The sequence below is a fragment of the Arctopsyche grandis genome, chromosome 8 (assembly GCF_051622035.1).
Source record: "Arctopsyche grandis isolate Sample6627 chromosome 8, ASM5162203v2, whole genome shotgun sequence".
Lineage (NCBI taxonomy): Eukaryota > Metazoa > Arthropoda > Insecta > Trichoptera > Hydropsychidae > Arctopsyche > Arctopsyche grandis.
Window position 1 is genome coordinate 519,196 of NC_135362.1, and position 20,333 is coordinate 539,528.

General features: G+C 38.8%; 1 protein-coding gene across 1 annotated transcript in view; it reads left to right on the plus strand.

Moving 5' to 3' along the window:
- LOC143916188 (uncharacterized) overlaps nt 1-16,900 on the plus strand; it is a 182,915-nt gene extending 166,015 nt beyond the window's left edge. The window contains exon 2 of the mRNA XM_077437158.1: nt 11,158-16,900. Coding sequence (XP_077293284.1) covers nt 11,158-15,975 — 4,818 coding nt within the window. The 3' untranslated portion in view covers nt 15,976-16,900. The remainder of the gene's footprint in view (nt 1-11,157) is intronic.
- Nucleotides 16,901-20,333: the final 3,433 nt, after the last annotated feature.

Here is a 20,333-nt window from a genome sequence, read left to right on the forward strand (position 1 = left end):
TGATGGTTAGGTTAGGTTAGGTTAGGTATTGTGAGGGAAGCACGTTTTGTGGATATTTATGCAATGTCGAATTCTTTGATTTCGGTGATGGTTAGGTTCAGATGAGTGTGGATTGGTAGGGAAGGAACTTTTTGTGAATAATTTGGCAATGTCGAATTCTCTGACTTCGGTGATGGTTAGGTTAGGTTGGGTTAGGTATTGTGAGGTGAGCTCGTTTTGTGGATATTTTATCAATGTCCAATTCTTTAATTTCGGTGATGGTTAGGTTCAGATGGGTGAGGTTTGGTAGGATAAGAACTTTTTGTGGATATTTTGGCAATGTCGAATTCTCTGACTTCGGTGATGGTTAGGATAGGTTGGGTTAGGTATTGTGAGGTAAGCACGTTTTGTGGATATTTTGGCAATGTCAAATTCTTTGATTTCGGTGATGGTTAAGTTCAGATGAGTGTGGATTGGTAGGATAAGAACTTTTTGTGGATATTTTGGCAATGTCGAATTCTCTGACTTCGGTGATGGTTAGGTTAGGTTGGGTTAGGTATTGTGAGGAAAGCACGTTTTGTGGATATTTTATCAATGTCCAATTCTTTGATTTCGGTGATGGTTAGGATCAGATGGGTGAGGTTTGGTAGGATAAGCACTTTTTGTGGATATTTTGGCAATGTCTAATTCTCTGACTTCGGTGATGGTTAGGTTAGGTTCGGTTAGGTATTTTGAGGTAAGCACGTTTTGTGGATATTTTATCAATGTCCAATTTTTTGATTTCGGTGATAGTTAGGTTCAGATGGGTGAGGTTTGGTAGGATAAGAACTTTTTGTGGAAATTTTGGCAATGTCAAATTTTCTGACTTCGGTGATGGTTAGGTTAGGTTGGGTTAAATATTGTGAGGCAAGCACGTTTTGTTGATATTTTCGCAATGTCCAGTTCTTTGATTTCGGTAATGGTTAGGTTCAGATGAGTGAGGTTTGGTAGGATAGGCACTTTTTGTGGATATTTTAGCAATGTCGAATTTTCTGACTTCGGTGATGGTTAGGTTAGGTTGGGTTAGGTATTGTGAGGCAAGCACGTTTTGTGGATATTTTCGCAACGTCAAATTCTTTGATTTCGGTGATGGTTAGGTTCAGATGGGTGAGGTTTGGTAGGATAAGAACTTTTTGTGGATATTTTGGCAATGTCGAATTCTCTGACTTCGGTGATGGTTAGGTTAGGTTGGGTTAGGTTTTGTGAGGTAAGCACGTTTTGTGGATATTTTCTTAATGTCAAATTCTTTGATTTCGGTGATAGTTCGGTTCAGATGGGTGAGGTTTGGTAGGATAAGAACTTTTTGTGGATATTTTGGCAATGTCGAATTCTCTGACTTCGGTGATGGTTAGGTAAGGTTGGGTTAGGTATTGTGAGGTAAACACGTTTTGTGGATATTTTATCAATGTCCAATTCTTTGATTTCGGTGATAGTTAGGTTCAGATGGGTGAGGTTTGGTAGGATAAGAACTTTTTGTGGAAATTTTGGCAATGTCGAATTTTCTGACTTCGGTGATGGTTAGGTTAGGTTGGGTTAAATATTGTGAGGTAAGCACGTTTTGTTGATATTTTCGCAATGTCCAATTCTTTGATTTCGGTGATGGTTGGGTTCAGATGGGTGAGGTTTGGTAGGATAAGAACTTTTTGTGGATATTTTGGCAATGTCGAATTCTCTGACTTCGGTGATGGTTAGGTAAGGTTGGGTTAGGTATTGTGAGGTAAACACGTTTTGTGGATATTTTATCAATGTCCAATTCTTTGATTTCGGTGATGGTTAGGTTCACATGGGTGAGGTTTAGTAGGATAAGCACTTTTTGTGGATATTTTGGCAATGTCGAATTCTCTGACTTCGGTGATGGTTAGGTTAGGTTAGGTTAGGTATTGTGAGGTAAGCACGTTTTGTGGATAGTTTATCAATGTCAAATTCTTTGATTTCGGTGACGGTTAGGTTAAGATGGGTGAGGTTTGGTAGGATAAGAACTTTTTGTGGAAATTTTGGCAATGTCGAATTTTCTGACTTCAGTGATGGTTACGTTAGGTTGGGTTAGGTATTGTGAGGGAAGCACGTTTTGTGGATATTTAAGCAATGTCGAATTTTTTGTTTTCGGTGATGGTTAGGTTAGGTTGGGTTAGGTATTGTGAGGGAAGCACGTTTTGTGGATATTTTCGCAACGTCAAATTCTTTGATTTCGGTGATGGTTGGGTTCAGATGGGTGAGGTTTGGTAGGATAAGAACTTTTTGTGGATATTTTGGCAATGTCGAATTCTCTGACTTCGGTGATGGTTAGGTTAGGTTAGGTTAGGTATTGTGAGGTAAGCACGTTTTGTGGATATTTTATCAATGTCCAATTCTTTGATTTCGGTGACGGTTAGGTTCAGATGGGTGAGGTTTGGTAGGATAAGAACTTTTTGTGGATATTTTGGCAATGTCGAATTCTCTGACTTCGGTGATGGTTAGGTTAGGTTGGGTTAGGTATTGTGAGGTAAGCACGTTTTGTGGATATTTTCTTAATGTCAAATTCTTTGATTTCGGTGATAGTTCGGTTCAGATGGGTGAGGTTTGGTAGGATAAGAACTTTTTGTGGATATTTTGGCAATGTCGAAGTCTCTGACTTCGGTGATGGTAAGGTAAGGTTGGGTTAGGTATTGTGAGGTAAGCACGTTTTGTGGATATTTTATCAATGTCCAATTCTTTGATTTCGGTGATGGTTAGGTTCAGATGGGTGTGGTTTGGTAGGATAAGATTTTTTTGTGGATATTTTGGCAATGTCGAATTCTCTGACTTCGGTGATGGTTAGGTTAGGTTAGGTTAGGTATTGTGAAGTAAACACGTTTTGTGGATATTTTATCAATGTCCAATTCTTTGATTTCGGTGATGGTTAGGTTCAGATGGGTGAGGTTTGGTAGGATAAGCACTTTTTGTGGATATTTTAGCAATGTCGAATTTTCTGATTTCGGTGTTGGTTAGGTTAGGTTGGGTTAGGTATTGTGAGGGAAGCACGTTTTATGGATATTTTCGCAACGTCAAATTCTTTGATTTCGGTGATGGTTAGGTTCAGATGGGTGAGGTTTGGTAGGATAGGAACTTTTTGTGGATATTTTGGCAATGTCGAATTCTCTGACTTCGGTGATGGTTAGGTTAGGTTGGGTTAGGTATTGTGAGGTAAGCACGTTTTGCGGATATTTTATTAATGTCCAATTCTTTGATTTTGGTGATGGTTAAGTTCAGATGAGTGTGGATTGGTAGGATAAGAACTTTTTGTGGATATTTTGGCAATGTCGAATTCTCTGACTTCGGTGATGGTTAGGTTAGGTTGGGTTAGGTATTGTGAGGAAAGCACGTTTTGTGGATATTTTATCAATGTCCAATTCTTTGATTTCGGTGATGGTTAGGATCAGATGGGTGAGGTTTGGTAGGATAAGCACTTTTTGTGGATATTTTGGCAATGTCTAATTCTCTGACTTCGGTGATGGTTAGGTTAGGTTCGGTTAGGTATTTTGAGGTAAGCACGTTTTGTGGATATTTTATCAATGTCCAATTTTTTGATTTCGGTGATAGTTAGGTTCAGATGGGTGAGGTTTGGTAGGATAAGAACTTTTTGTGGAAATTTTGGCAATGTCAAATTTTCTGACTTCGGTGATGGTTAGGTTAGGTTGGGTTAAATATTGTGAGGCAAGCACGTTTTGTTGATATTTTCGCAATGTCCAGTTCTTTGATTTCGGTAATGGTTAGGTTCAGATGAGTGAGGTTTGGTAGGATAGGCACTTTTTGTGGATATTTTAGCAATGTCGAATTTTCTGACTTCGGTGATGGTTAGGTTAGGTTGGGTTAGGTATTGTGAGGCAAGCACGTTTTGTGGATATTTTCGCAACGTCAAATTCTTTGATTTCGGTGATGGTTAGGTTCAGATGGGTGAGGTTTGGTAGGATAAGAACTTTTTGTGGATATTTTGGCAATGTCGAATTCTCTGACTTCGGTGATGGTTAGGTTAGGTTGGGTTAGGTTTTGTGAGGTAAGCACGTTTTGTGGATATTTTCTTAATGTCAAATTCTTTGATTTCGGTGATAGTTCGGTTCAGATGGGTGAGGTTTGGTAGGATAAGAACTTTTTGTGGATATTTTGGCAATGTCGAATTCTCTGACTTCGGTGATGGTTAGGTAAGGTTGGGTTAGGTATTGTGAGGTAAACACGTTTTGTGGATATTTTATCAATGTCCAATTCTTTGATTTCGGTGATAGTTAGGTTCAGATGGGTGAGGTTTGGTAGGATAAGAACTTTTTGTGGAAATTTTGGCAATGTCGAATTTTCTGACTTCGGTGATGGTTAGGTTAGGTTGGGTTAAATATTGTGAGGTAAGCACGTTTTGTTGATATTTTCGCAATGTCCAATTCTTTGATTTCGGTGATGGTTGGGTTCAGATGGGTGAGGTTTGGTAGGATAAGAACTTTTTGTGGATATTTTGGCAATGTCGAATTCTCTGACTTCGGTGATGGTTAGGTAAGGTTGGGTTAGGTATTGTGAGGTAAACACGTTTTGTGGATATTTTATCAATGTCCAATTCTTTGATTTCGGTGATGGTTAGGTTCACATGGGTGAGGTTTAGTAGGATAAGCACTTTTTGTGGATATTTTGGCAATGTCGAATTCTCTGACTTCGGTGATGGTTAGGTTAGGTTAGGTTAGGTATTGTGAGGTAAGCACGTTTTGTGGATAGTTTATCAATGTCAAATTCTTTGATTTCGGTGACGGTTAGGTTAAGATGGGTGAGGTTTGGTAGGATAAGAACTTTTTGTGGAAATTTTGGCAATGTCGAATTTTCTGACTTCAGTGATGGTTACGTTAGGTTGGGTTAGGTATTGTGAGGGAAGCACGTTTTGTGGATATTTAAGCAATGTCGAATTTTTTGTTTTCGGTGATGGTTAGGTTAGGTTGGGTTAGGTATTGTGAGGGAAGCACGTTTTGTGGATATTTTCGCAACGTCAAATTCTTTGATTTCGGTGATGGTTGGGTTCAGATGGGTGAGGTTTGGTAGGATAAGAACTTTTTGTGGATATTTTGGCAATGTCGAATTCTCTGACTTCGGTGATGGTTAGGTTAGGTTAGGTTAGGTATTGTGAGGTAAGCACGTTTTGTGGATATTTTATCAATGTCCAATTCTTTGATTTCGGTGACGGTTAGGTTCAGATGGGTGAGGTTTGGTAGGATAAGAACTTTTTGTGGATATTTTGGCAATGTCGAATTCTCTGACTTCGGTGATGGTTAGGTTAGGTTGGGTTAGGTATTGTGAGGTAAGCACGTTTTGTGGATATTTTCTTAATGTCAAATTCTTTGATTTCGGTGATAGTTCGGTTCAGATGGGTGAGGTTTGGTAGGATAAGAACTTTTTGTGGATATTTTGGCAATGTCGAAGTCTCTGACTTCGGTGATGGTAAGGTAAGGTTGGGTTAGGTATTGTGAGGTAAGCACGTTTTGTGGATATTTTATCAATGTCCAATTCTTTGATTTCGGTGATGGTTAGGTTCAGATGGGTGTGGTTTGGTAGGATAAGATTTTTTTGTGGATATTTTGGCAATGTCGAATTCTCTGACTTCGGTGATGGTTAGGTTAGGTTAGGTTAGGTATTGTGAAGTAAACACGTTTTGTGGATATTTTATCAATGTCCAATTCTTTGATTTCGGTGATGGTTAGGTTCAGATGGGTGAGGTTTGGTAGGATAAGCACTTTTTGTGGATATTTTAGCAATGTCGAATTTTCTGATTTCGGTGTTGGTTAGGTTAGGTTGGGTTAGGTATTGTGAGGGAAGCACGTTTTATGGATATTTTCGCAACGTCAAATTCTTTGATTTCGGTGATGGTTAGGTTCAGATGGGTGAGGTTTGGTAGGATAGGAACTTTTTGTGGATATTTTGGCAATGTCGAATTCTCTGACTTCGGTGATGGTTAGGTTAGGTTGGGTTAGGTATTGTGAGGTAAGCACGTTTTGCGGATATTTTATTAATGTCCAATTCTTTGATTTTGGTGATGGTTAGGTTCAGATGGGTGAGGTTTGGTAGGATAAGCACATTTTGTGGATATTTTGGCAATGTCGAATTCTCTGACTTCGGTGATGGTTAGGTTAGGTTGGGTTAGGTATTGTAAGGTAAGCACGTTTACTATACTGTGAAGTAGTACACTCAGTCCTCCTGTACGGTGCTCCGATTTGGGCGGAAAAAACAAAGGTTGAGAGGACGAGGCTCAGCCTTGCTAGAGTACAAAGAAGAGCTGCATTAAGAGTCGCAGCGGCATACCGTACAGTATCTGAAGATGCCATCCTGGTGTTGTGCGCCATTCCACCGTTCGACTTACTCGCTCTAGAACGACAAGCGATCTACAGAGGTGAAAAGAAGAGTGCAGCCAGAGAGACAACGATGATCAAATGGCAAGACAGATGGAACAACTCAGAAAAAGGTCGATGGACACACCATCTCATCGGAGACCTAAAAGCGTGGTGCCAAAGAAAGCACGGCGAACTGAATCACCACACGACCCAAATACTCACAGGTCACGGGTGCTTCGGGACCTACCTACACAAAATAGGAAAGGAAACAACTCCGAAGTGCCACCACTGTGAAAACGAGAAAGACGACGCGGCCCACACAACCTTTGATTGTCCAGCATGGGAAGACGACAGAAGAACATTCAGAACTGTAATCGGCGTAGAACACCTGACGCCGATAAACATAATCTTCGTCATACTGGATAGCGCAACTGCCTGGTCAGCGTGGGAAGCATTTGCTTCGATAATAATGAAAAATAAAGAAGAAGCAGAAAGAACCCGAGAACTCGAAGGAAGAGCCATAAATGGCTAAGACAAAACTGCTTTCCCGAAGCAAAACATGAAAATGTGTCCGGGGAGCAGGGGAGTCAAGGGGGTGGGGTTAAGTCGGTAAAAATCCGACACTATCCTCCAGTTCGGGCTGGAGGATGTCTTTGGAAGATTCCCCACCTCCGACGATAAAAAAAAAAAAAAAAAAAAAAAAAAGGTAAGCACGTTTTGTGGATATTTTGGCAATGTCCAGTTCTTTGATTTCGGTGATGGTTAGGTTCAGATGGGTGAGGTTTGGTAGGATAAGCACTTTTTGTGGATATTTTGGCAATGTCGAATTCTCTGACTTCGGTGATGGTTAGGTTAGGTTGGGTTAGGTATTGTGAAGTAAGCACGTTTTGTGGATATTTTATCAATGTCCAATTCTTTGATTTCAGTGATGGTTAGGTTCAGATGGGTGAGGTTTGGTAGGATAAGCACTTTTTGTGGATATTTTGGCAATGTCAAATTTTCTGACTTTGGTGATGGTTAGGTTAGGTAAGGTTGAGTATTGTGAGGGAAGCACGTTTTGTGGATATTTTTGCAATGTCAAATTCTTTGATTTCGGTGATGGTTAGGTTCAGATGAGTGTGGATTGGTAGGATAAGAACTTTTTGTGGATATTTTGGCAATGTCGAATTCTCTGACTTCGGTGATGGTAAGGTTAGGTTGGGTTAGGTATTGTGAGGAAAGCACGTTTTTTGGATATTTTATCAATGTCCAATTCTATGATTTCGGTGATGGTTAGGTTCAGATGGGTGAGGTTTGGTAGAATAAGCACTTTTTGTGGATATTTTGGCAATGTCGAATTTTCTGACTTCGGTGATGGTTAGGTTAGGTTGGGTTAGGTATTGTGAGGTAAGCACGTTTTGTGGATATTTTATCAATGTCTAATTCTTTGATTTCGGTGATGGTTAGGTTCAGATGAGTGTGGTTTGGTAGGATAAGAACTTTTTGTGGATATTTTGGCAATGTCTAATTCTCTGACTTCGGTGATGGTTAGGTTAGGTTGGGTTAGGTATTGTGAGGTAAGCACGTTTTGTGGATATTTTATCAATGTCCAATTCTTTGATTTCGGTGATGGTTAGGTTCAGATGGGTGAGGTTTGGTAGGATAAGAACTTTTTGTGGATATTTTGGCAATGTCAAATTCTCTGACTTCGGTGATGGTTAGGTTAGGTTGGGTTTGGTTTTGTGAGGTAAGAACGTTTTGTGGATATTTTATCAATGTATAATTCTTTGATATCGGTGATGGTTAGGTTCAGATGGGTGAGGTTTGGTAGGATAAGCACTTTTTGTGGATATTTTGGCAATGTCGAATTCTCTGACTTCGGTGATGGTAAGGTTAGGTTGGGTTAGGTATTGTGAGGAAAGCACGTTTTTTGGATATTTTATCAATGTCCAATTCTATGATTTCGGTGATGGTTAGGTTCAGATGGGTGAGGTTTGGTAGAATAAGCACTTTTTGTGGATATTTTGGCAATGTCGAATTCTCTGACTTCGGTGATGGTTAGGTTAGGTTGGGTGAGGTATTGTGAGGTAAGCACGTTTTGTGGATATTTTAACAATGTCCAATTCTTTGATTTCGGTGATGGTTAGGTTCAGATGGGTGAGGTTTGGTAGGATAAGAACTTTTTGTGGATATTTTGGCAATGTCGAATTCTCTGACTTCGGTGATGGTAAGGATAGGTTGGGTTAGGTATTGTGAGGTAAGCACGTTTTGTGGATATTTTAACAATGTCCAATTCTTTGATTTCGGTGATGGTTAGGTTCAGATGGGTGAGGTTTGGTAGGATAACCTTTTTTTGTGGATATTTTGGCAATGTCGAATTTTCTGACTTTGGTGATGGTTAGGTTAGGTTAGGTTGAGTATTGTGAGGGAAGCACGTTTTGTGGATATTTTTGCAATGTCAAATTCTTTGATTTCGGTGATGGTTAGGTTCAGATGAGTGTGGATTGGTAGGATAAGAACTTTTTGTGGATATTTTGGCAATGTCGAATTCTCTGACTTCGGTGATGGTAAGGTTAGGTTGGGTTAGGTATTGTGAGGAAAGCACGTTTTTTGGATATTTTATCAATGTCCAATTCTATGATTTCGGTGATGGTTAGGTTCAGATGGGTGAGGTTTGGTAGAATAAGCACTTTTTGTGGATATTTTGGCAATGTCGAATTTTCTGACTTCCGTGATGGTTAGGTTAGGTTGGGTTAGGTATTGTGAGGTAAGCACGTTTTGTGGATATTTTATCAATGTCTAATTCTTTGATTTCGGTGATGGTTAGGTTCAGATGAGTGTGGTTTGGTAGGATAAGAACTTTTTGTGGATATTTTGGCAATGTCTAATTCTCTGACTTCGGTGATGGTTAGTGTTCCGACTTTTGTAATGACGTGTGGCAAACAGTCTTATTAACTGATTGTCGATTGGCATTATTGACGAGTTGGCATTAGTGTCGGCCCAAGCGGAAATACGCGACGGTCGAGAGAGTTCGGGCAGACGGCGTACGGACAGCCTGTGTTCCGTACGCTCCGCTGAACCACCACGTGCAAATTTTACATTTCAATAAACTACATCAAACCATTATCGAAGTCTTTTCCATGATGGTCACTTCGAACCGGACACCAGTAACCTAGGCCACAACACCAAACGGACAAACCAATAGGAAAAAACGTGGTCGAGAAAAAATGGATGTCAATTAAGAAATCGGTATCGTTCCTTTGTTACTATCCATACCTTTCCAATACTAATAACATGTTTGCTTCTATTTCAGCAATATATTGATTGATGTACAGAGGTACATGACCGCGTGATTGACGCAGAAAATATATAAATAAAAACATAACCTACAAAGACGCATGGGACACAGAGGTAATCCAAAATTATCGGAACGATCACATAAACATCGTAAAGGATATTCAAGTAAGTGAATGTATTCAATCTCAGGCAATCTGTTCAAAAGGCAATCATGTGGGTAGGTCAGTTTTTAAAATATGTTTTAAAGTATAACAATTAATTAACGCGATTGTATAAAATAATATCGCGCTACGAAGGAATGTTTTATCGGTCGCATCGAATTTCGTATTAAAAGTGTAAAATCAGATGTAGTGTAAAATTAGCAAAGCACGTGGCGAATTATACTTGTAGCCCCAAAGTGGCTTAAACCAAGTACATACCGGTATATTCATATACCGGCAGATCTCTTTGTTTCTTAATGTGTGTAGAAACTTTCTCCCCCCTCCCCCCTCCACAATAAATGTGGAATTATACTTGTAGCCCCAAAGTGGCTTAAACCAAGTACATACCGGTATATTAATATCGGTAGATCTTTGTTTCTTAATGTGTGTAGAAACACCCTCCCCCCCCCCCCTTCCACGATAAATGTGGAATTATACTTGTAGCCCCAAAGTGGCTTAAACCAAGTACATACCGGTATATTCATATCGGTAGATCTTTGTTTCTTAATGTGTGTAGAAACACCCTCCCCCCCCCCCCCCCCTTCCACGATAAATGTGGAATTACACTTGTAGCCCCAAAGTGGATTAAATCAAGTACATACCGGCATATTCATACATCGGTAGATCTCTTTGTTTCATAATGTGTGATGAAACAGTGGTGATTTAAAATAAATCACAAGACTTGTAGCCCCAAAGTGGTTTAAATCAAGCACCCACCAATTTAGGGTTGTAATTTCTTCCAAAATATGTTGGATAGATTCTGGTGATAATAGTTAAAGTAGAATATTAAGATTCACGGTTAATCATTGAATATTATTACCTTATCTCTACGAATAGTTCAATTGACAGCTATAGTAGAGAACAACTGTATTTATGAGACGAAATAGTGCAACTTTCTGAAACAAATGTCAAGTGCTGAAAACGAGGAAATAGAAGCTTCGACTTCCAAGTCGCATAAAGGTCGAAATCCAACTAGGGACGTAGAACCTATTAGAGACAGGTCAAGCTCTAGAATACATCAGACTCGAAGTCAGACTCAATCGATAGAAATATTAGCGAAGGAAAATAAAGTAGAAGTTATAATGACGTCAATAGAATTAAGGTATTCAGGCGCGGTACAAAGACTAAAAGGAAAAATAGATAAATCCTCCGAATTAGATGAAGGACAGTATCAAACCATTAAAGAAGCATACGATTATGTCCGAAAACTCCATTACGAGTATTTAGATAACCTTACAGACATACCGAAAGCGGCCAAAATAGACGAAGAGTACGATGCAATTACAATAACAGTTAAAAATCTTAAAGCAGCATTAGATTGCCAATCCTTTCAAGATAGTAAACTAAAGGTAGAGCAAGCAACAATTAAATTTGCTAGAGATAAGTTACCGACGTTAACCATTCCCACATTTCAGGGAGATCCATCTGAATGGCAATCGTTTCAACAAGCTTTTAAGAATATAATAGGAAACAAAACGGAATATTCGAATGTCACGAAATTGCAATATTTGCATCAATCCTTAATCGGTCCCGCTTTGGCAGCTGTATCAGGTTTAGATATTAGCTCAGACAATTACGAAATAGCTTGGAGTATTTTAGACAAGCAATATAATTTACCAAGACTTAATCTCAAAACTAGGATTAATTCACTTTGTGACTTAAAATTAATCACAAGAGAATCACATATCGAATTGAGAAATCTATTGAATCAGGTAACAGTGTGTATTAAAAACATTGAATCGTTGGGTTACGCGAGAGAAATTTTAGATCCATGGGTAACATGTTTAGTTCTAAGGAAATTACCATTTAGTTTATTAAAGGACTGGGAAACATCTCTGGTTGACAGAGAAATGCCACCGTACGAGAAGTTAGAAACGTTTCTGCAGAATAGATGTAACGTATTACAATCTACTGCATCTGTAATTACGGTGAAAGAATTCCCTCATAACCGTCAACGAATCAGGAGAACTCATGTCGCGAATAAAAACCCATCAAGTAAGGTAAACGCATGTGCATTTTGTCGAAATAATCATTTCATAGGCAAATGTGATAAATTCAAAGCAAAATCCAGTATGGAAAGAAATGAATTCGTTAAATCTAATAACATGTGTTTTAAATGTTTAAATTCATCGCATAAGATAACAAATTGCAAGTCTAACTATAATTGCTTAAGGTGCAAACAAAACCATCACACTTTGTTGCATCAGGACGATACATTTAGTTCCAATAATACGGGAAGGAAGTCAATTAATGCTCATTCTACTCATTTCTCTCAAAGGGAGATAATTTTACCGACGGTACAAGTAGACATTATAACGTCCAATGGAACGGTCGTTAAGGGTCGCACATTATTAGATTCCGGCTCACAAGTCAACTATGTTACCACATCTTTCGCTAAGAAGAATAACTTCAAATTAGAGAAAATCTCTCAAAAAATTGTAGGTATCGCTAATCAAGAAAGTAGCATTCGTCACATCACCAAGGTGACCATAAGGTCTTCAACCACTAATTACTCAACCAAAGTGTTGTGTTTGGTATTACCAGAAATTACTGGCGAAATTCCAACTGTGAAACTGGATCAACAGTTAATTTCAATACCAGCGGGAATCAAGTTATCAGATCCCCTTTGGAATAAACCGACGCCAATCGATTTATTGCTCGGCGCCGAGATTTGCGTTCATGCTATGAAAGCAGGAACCATCCAGTTAGGAAAAGGTATGCCTATCTTAAAGGATACCGAATTCGGATGGACAATAGTTGGTCCATATCCCGAAGTAAATAATGCTCCAGGGAAGAGCCACATAGGCTTAAGTCAATTAGACAGTCACATTCAAAACTTTTGGATGATCGACCAGGTTCCTATGGTAAAACATCAATCTCTTGAGGAGAAAAGATGTGAGGAACATTTCCAAGCACACACATCACGAGATAAAAACGGTAGATTTTGTGTAGCTTTACCATATAAAAATTCCCCGGTAGTATTAGGAAGTTCATTGCACATTGCGGAGAAAAGACACAAAACTTTGGAAAGACGTTTTTTAGCCAATAATAATTTAAAAATGGAATACAATAAAGTTTTAGAAGAGTACATAAATTTAGGACATATGTCAGAGTGTGAACCCCCGGAGGCACATGAGGTTCATTGTTATTTACCTCATCACGTCGTGGTTAAGGAGTCTAGCCTTACCACTAAATATCGTGTAGTTTTTGATGCGTCCGCAAAGACAACGTCCAATATCTCACTAAATAATATTTTGATGGTGGGACCTAGTGTCCAATCAGATTTGTTAAGTTTACTACTCAACTTTCGACTCCATAAATACGTGATTACTGCGGATATTAAGCAGATGTACCGACAGATTCAAATAGCAGAGAAAAATAAAAATGTACAACGAATCATTTGGCGAACAGATCCCCAGAGTAAATTCAAGCATTACAAGCTTAATACAGTAACATTCGGAACTGCTTCAGCCCCATTTTTAGCTACTAGATGTCTAAATCAGTTAGCAGAGGAGAATAGAAACAAATATCCCATCGCTAGTAAAGTGATCGAACGTGATTTTTATGTTGATGATTTGCTCACGGGAACTAATACTATTGAAGCTGGTAAATTATTAAAGGTTCAACTGGAAACCATATTATTATCAGCCGGTATGCCCTTAAGCAAATGGACATCGAACAACTCCGATATAATCACGGATGTTAAAGCTGACGATTGTTCAGATTTTAACTTCTCTAACGAATCACACAAAACTTTAGGTTTATTTTGGAAACCGCGGGAAGACGTTTTTGTATTTAAGGTTCAAACCGAAGTCGAGACTGAAAATATAACAAAAAGAAACTTTTTATCAGTAATTAGTCAGATCTTCGACCCATTAGGACTATTATCTCCATTGTTAATTAATTATAAGATATTAATGCAATCTGTCTGGCAACAAACCATTGGTTGGGATGAATTCATTCCTCAGACAATCTTCAAAAAATGGAAAGATTGTCAATTATCCAATACAGTCATGAAACTTTATAAAATTCCTAGATTGATAATACTAAATAATGTCATTAATATACAGGCACACGGATTTTGTGACGCATCCGAGAAAGCTTATGGTGCTTGTATTTATGTAAAATGTACTGATCAATTGGGAAATTCCAAATGTCATCTTGTGTGTTCTCGTTCGAGAGTCGCTCCGCTCAGTTTGGTAACTATTCCGCGTTTAGAGCTGTGCTCCGCTATGTTATTATCAAAGTTAATGAAGTCAACAATAGACCAATTAACAATTCATATTAATGAAAAATATTATTGGACGGATTCAACCGTCGCATTGCATTGGATTAGAGGAGAGTCATGTAAATGGACCACCTTCGTTGCCAATCGAGTGGCCGAAATCCAATCAATATCTCAACCCATTGAGTGGTACCATGTCTCCTCTACAGACAATCCAGCAGATTTAATTTCTCGAGGGACTCAACCATCAGAATTAAATCATAATTCGTTATGGTGGGACGGCCCTAGTTGGTTGAAATTAGACGAATCACAATGGCCTCGAAGACCTCCTGAGATCACAATAGATCTTCCAGAGAGAAGGGTAGTCACTAACGCTACCCTTGTGAGGGAAAATAATTGGATAGATAAATATTCTCATCTTCCAAGACTCCTTCGAGTTTTATCATATGTTCGTCGGCCACTAAGGAATAAACAATTAAACGTTAAAGAAAATAACGAACCGTCCGCTTTAGAATTAAAAGATGCTTTAAATAATTTGATAAGGTTATCGCAAATGGAATCATTTCCATTGGAATATCGTTTGCTGAGCAAGGGACATCCAATTCCCAGTAGCAGTAAATTAGCTAAATTGTCCCCTCTATTCCACGAGAATTTAATTTGTGTTGGAAGTAGACTTCCTCTGGGAACAACTCTATCAACGTCACCCATTATCTTGTCAAATAAGCATAAACTTACACACATGATTGTCCGAGATGCGCACTTGAAATATATTCACTTGGGTACTCAAGCCTTACTGTCGTTATTGCGGCAGACCTATTGGCCATTGGCCGGACATAATACTGTCAAAGGAGTGGTGCGTTCATGTGTCATTTGTTTCAGAAATAAACCACTGTCACACAATAGATTAATGGGATTACTCCCGCTTGAACGTACCACTGCGAATTTTCCTTTCAGTCATGTGGGGATAGACTTCGCAGGACCTTTTCCTGTGAAGAGTGGTTGCAATAAGAATTCTAAGATAATTAAGGGTTACGTTTGTGTCTTTGTGTGTTTTTCCAGTAAGGCAGTTCACTTGGAACTTGTCGGAGACTTAACGAGTTCAAATTTCTTAAATTGTTTAAGAAGATTCGTAGCCAGACGTGGCAGGCCCAATACGATATATTCCGACAATGCTACTAATTTTGTCGGTGCAAGTCGTGAACTCGTTAATTTAGTAAAATTAATTTACGAACGTCCTCATGAGGAGAAGCTACTACGGTATGTAGCCTCCGAAGGGATTCGTTGGAAGTTTAACCCGCCAAGGGCGCCTCACATGGGAGGGCTGTGGGAAGCAGCGGTTAAATCCATGAAGATTCATTTAAACAAGGTGTTAAAGGCCACCACCTTAAATTTCGAATCATTTTGTACGGTATTGACTCAAATAGAAGCTTGCATGAATTCCCGTCCTCTTAGTCCCTTGTCTTCGGATCCACTAGACCTTTTACCCCTCACACCTGGACATTTCTTAATTGGCAGATCCTTACTCGCTCTTCCAATGGAGGTTAAATATAACACTAATGTCCATGCCAATCTGCTTCAGATACAATTGACCACAGCAGCATTTTGGAAACGTTGGTCGGCGGAATATTTACATTCTTTGCAGTTACGACACAAATGGAAGAAGGACTCGAGCAACAATCTGAGTGTGGGTCAAATGGTCCTGTTAAAGGAGGAACACATGCTGCCAACCCGATGGGTCTTGGGTCGAGTCACTAAATTGTATCCCGGACCAGATGGCAGAGTTCGAGTCGTCGACGTCTTTACTGCCAGCGGAGAGTTTCGTCGGTCCAGTCATCTAGTGGCGCCATTGCCGATTCTACCACAAGGACCACTTGACAGGAAGGAAGATCAGCAAGAGGGAGGAGAAACAGCAGCTTCAATTCCGTCAACTTCGGTAGCTTAGTTTAACCCGAAGACACTACCCCCAACTCATATTACTTATTAGATGTAATCATGAGTTTAAATCAGTCAATGTTAATAGTAGTACTCCGTAATTCACTTTAATTGTGTTGTGTGTATAATTTAAGCTATTTTCATTTTAACATTCGGCAGTATATATCTCCGAATTTAATCTAATCATTTTGTCTTTATAATATAAGACTTGTCTCATGTCATCACTCGGAAGGATTATATCCGAGTTTAAAATAAACTGTTCAAATTTGACAGTTAAAATTAGATTCATGATTTGTTAATGTTAGTCTCCAAGCCACACTTAATGGAGCATCTTAAATTATTTCATGTCTACTTAATTATAACCTGCCGGGAGTCATCCGCAGGTCTTATGTTTCTTGTTATGAAAACATAAGTTAACTCTTACTGTTTATAGTATTTATGTGAATCATAGAATAAGTAAATATTATAATACTGAACATTTCGATGTAACGTAGAGACATCTATAATCATAGTTCGCCTTCATTTCCTGCTTGTAGGAATGAATGAATGACTTTCCAATTTACTTTTAATTTAGCAATGTTTGTGCTACTTGTTGATGAAATCAAGTTAACTTAGGAGCATTACACTCACTAATCAAGTTTAGTTGATCGGTAATAGCTGATCTGTCTTGACAACTGTAACAGTGTCAACATTGTATTGTCTAAGTTAACATCAAGATGAGGAATGCTTAAGTTTTAAACCATATACAGTCCACTCTCTCTTCTTTAAAGTAAACTTATCTTGTAATGCTTATTCACAGCTTCAAAGGAGATTTCAAAAATTTTAATGTAAAGAGAAACAACATTCACCAGAGGTATACCTATAAGTTGAAATATTACTGAACCAATAAATTGATTTTATCCTCACACTGGATGAGGCAAAGGTTTCATTATTCACCCTCTATTTAATTATTTTAAGAGCTATGATTTATTGTAAACGACTCGTCAGTAATGCTGTAACTCTGTAGAATAACTGTATTGTTCAACAGTTTTCCTATGTGGGACTATGTTCCGACTTTTGTAATGACGTGTGGCAAACAGTCTTATTAACTGATTGTCGATTGGCATTATTGACGAGTTGGCATTAGTGTCGGCCCAAGCGGAAATACGCGACGGTCGAGAGAGTTCGAGCAGACGGCGTACGGACAACTTGTGTTCCGTACGCTCCGCTGAACCACCACGTGCAAATTTTACATTTCAATAAACTACATCAAACCATTATCGAAGTCTTTTCCAGTTAGGTTAGGTTGGGTTAGGTATTGTGAGGTAAGCACGTTTTGTGGATATTTTATCAATGTCCAATTCTTTGATTTCGGTGATGGTTAGGTTCAGATGGGTGAGTTTTGGTAGGATAAGAACTTTTTGTGGATATTTTGGCAATGTCAAATTCTCTGACTTCGGTGATGGTTAGGTTAGGTTGGGTTTGGTTTTGTGAGGTAAGATCGTTTTGTGGATATTTTATCAATGTATAATTCTTTGATATCGGTGATGGTTAGGTTCAGATGGGTGAGGTTTGGTAGGATAAGCACTTTTTGTGGATATTTTGGCAATGTCGAATTCTTTGACTTCGGTGATGGTTAGGTTAGGTTGGGTGAGGTATTGTGAGGTAAGCACGTTTTGTGGATATTTTATCAATGTCCAATTCTTTGATTTCGGTGATGGTTAGGTTCAGATGGGTGAGGTTTGGTAGGATAAGAACTTTTTGTGGAAGTTTGGCAATGTCGAATTCTCTGACTTCGGTGATGGTTAGGTTAGGTAGGGTTAGGTATTGTGAGGTAAGCACGTTTTGTGGATATTTTGGCAATGTCCAATTCTTTGATTTCGGTGATGGTTAGGTTCAGATGGGTGAGGTTTGGTAGGATAAGAACTTTTTGTGGATATTTTGGCAATGTCGAATTCTCTGACTTCGGTGATGGTTAGGGTAGGTTGGGTTAGGTATTGTGAGGGAAACACGTTTTGTGAATATTTTCGCAACGTCAAATTCTTTGATTTTGGTGATGGTTAGGTTCAGATGGGTGAGGTTTGGTAGGATAAGCACTTTTTGTGGATATTTTGGCAATGTCGAATTCTCTGACTTCGGTGATGGTTAGGTTAGGTTGGGTTAGGTATTGTGAGGTAAGCACGTTTTGTGGATATTTTATCAATGTCAAATTCTTTGATTTCGGTGACGGTTAGGTTAAGATGGGTGAGGTTTGGTAGGATAAGAACTTTTTGTGGAAATTTTGGCAATGTCGAATTTTCTGACTTCAGTGATGGTTACGTTAGGTTGGGTTAGGTATTGTGAGGGAAGCACGTTTTGTGGATATTTAAACAATGTCGAATTTTCTGTTTTCGGTGATGGTTAGGTTAGGTTGGGTTAGGTATTGTGAGGGAAGCACGTTTTGTGGATATTTTCGCAACGTCAAATTCTTTGATTTCGGTGATGGTTGGGTTCAGATGGGTGAGGTTTGGTAGGATAAGAACTTTTTGTGGATATTTTGGCAATGTCGAATTCTCTGACTTCGGTGATGGTTAGGTAAGGTTGGGTTAGGTATTGTGAGGTAAACACGTTTTGTGGATATTTTATCAATGTCCAATTCTTTGATTTCGGTGATAGTTAGGTTCAGATGGGTGAGGTTTGGTAGGATAAGAACTTTTTGTGGAAATTTTGGCAATGTCGAATTTTCTGACTTCGGTGATGGTTAGGTTAGGTTGGGTTAAATATTGTGAGGTAAGCACGTTTTGTTGATATTTTCGCAATGTCCAATTCTTTGATTTCGGTGATGGTTGGGTTCAGATGGGTGAGGTTTGGTAGGATAAGAACTTTTTGTGGATATTTTGGCAATGTCGAATTCTCTGACTTCGGTGATGGTTAGGTTAGGTTAGGTTAGGTATTGTGAGGTAAGCACGTTTTGTGGATATTTTATCAATGTCAAATTCTTTGATTTCGGTGACGGTTAGGTTAAGATGGGTGAGGTTTGGTAGGATAAGAACTTTTTGTGGAATTTTTGGCAATGTCGAATTTTCTGACTTCAGTGATGGTTACGTTAGGTTGGGTTAGGTATTGTAAGGGAAGCACGTTTTGTGGATATTTAAGCAATGTCGAATTTTTTGTTTTCGGTGATGGTTAGGTTAGGTTGGGTTAGGTATTGTGAGGGAAGCACGTTTTGTGGATATTTTCGCAACGTCAAATTCTTTGATTTCGGTGATGGTTGGGTTCAGATGGGTGAGGTTTGGTAGGATAAGAACTTTTTGTGGATATTTTGGCAATGTCGAATTCTCTGACTTCGGTGATGGTTAGGTTAGGTTAGGTTAGGTATTGTGAGGTAAGCACGTTTTGTGGATATTTTATCAATGTCCAATTCTTTGATTTCGGTGACGGTTAGGTTCAGATGGGTGAGGTTTGGTAGGATAAGAACTTTTTGTGGATATTTTGGCAATGTCGAATTCTCTGACTTCGGTGATGGTTAGGTTAGGTTGGGTTAGGTATTGTGAGGTAAGCACGTTTTGTGGATATTTTATCAATGTCCAATTCTTTGATTTCGGTGATGGTTAGGTTCAGATGGGTGAGGTTTGGTAGGATAAGAACTTTTTGTGGATATTTTGGCAATGTCGAATTCTCTGACTTCGGTGATGGTAAGGTAAGGTTGGGTTAGGTATTGTGAGGTAAGCACGTTTTGTGGATATTTTATCGATGTCCAATTCTTTGATTTCGGTGATGGTTAGGTTCAGATGGGTGTGGTTTGGTAGGATAAGATTTTTTTGTGGATATTTTGGCAATGTCGAATTCTCTGACTTCGGTGATGGTTAGGTTAGGTTAGGTTAGGTATTGTGAAGTAAACACGTTTTGTGGATATTTTATCAATGTCCAATTCTTTGATTTCGGTGATGGTTAGGTTCAGATGGGTGAGGTTTGGTAGGATAAGCACTTTTTGTGGATATTTTGGCAATGTCGAATTCTCTGACTTCGGTGATGGTTAGGTTAGGTTGGGTGAGGTATTGTGAGGTTAGCACGTTTTGTGGATATTTTATCAATGTCCAATTCTTTGATTTCGGTGATGGTTAGGTTCAGATGGGTGAGGTTTGGTAGGATAAGAACTTTTTGTGGATATTTTGGCAATGTCGAATTCTCTGACTTCGGTGATGGTAAGGATAGGTTGGGTTAGGTATTGTGAGGTAAGCACGTTTTGTGGATATTTTAACAATGTCCAATTCTTTGATTTCGGTGATGGTTAAGTTCAGATGGGTGAGGTTTGGTAGGATAACCTTTTTTTGTGGATATTTTGGCAATGTCGAATTTTCTGACTTTGGTGATGGTTAGGTTAGGTTATGTTGAGTATTGTGAGGGAAG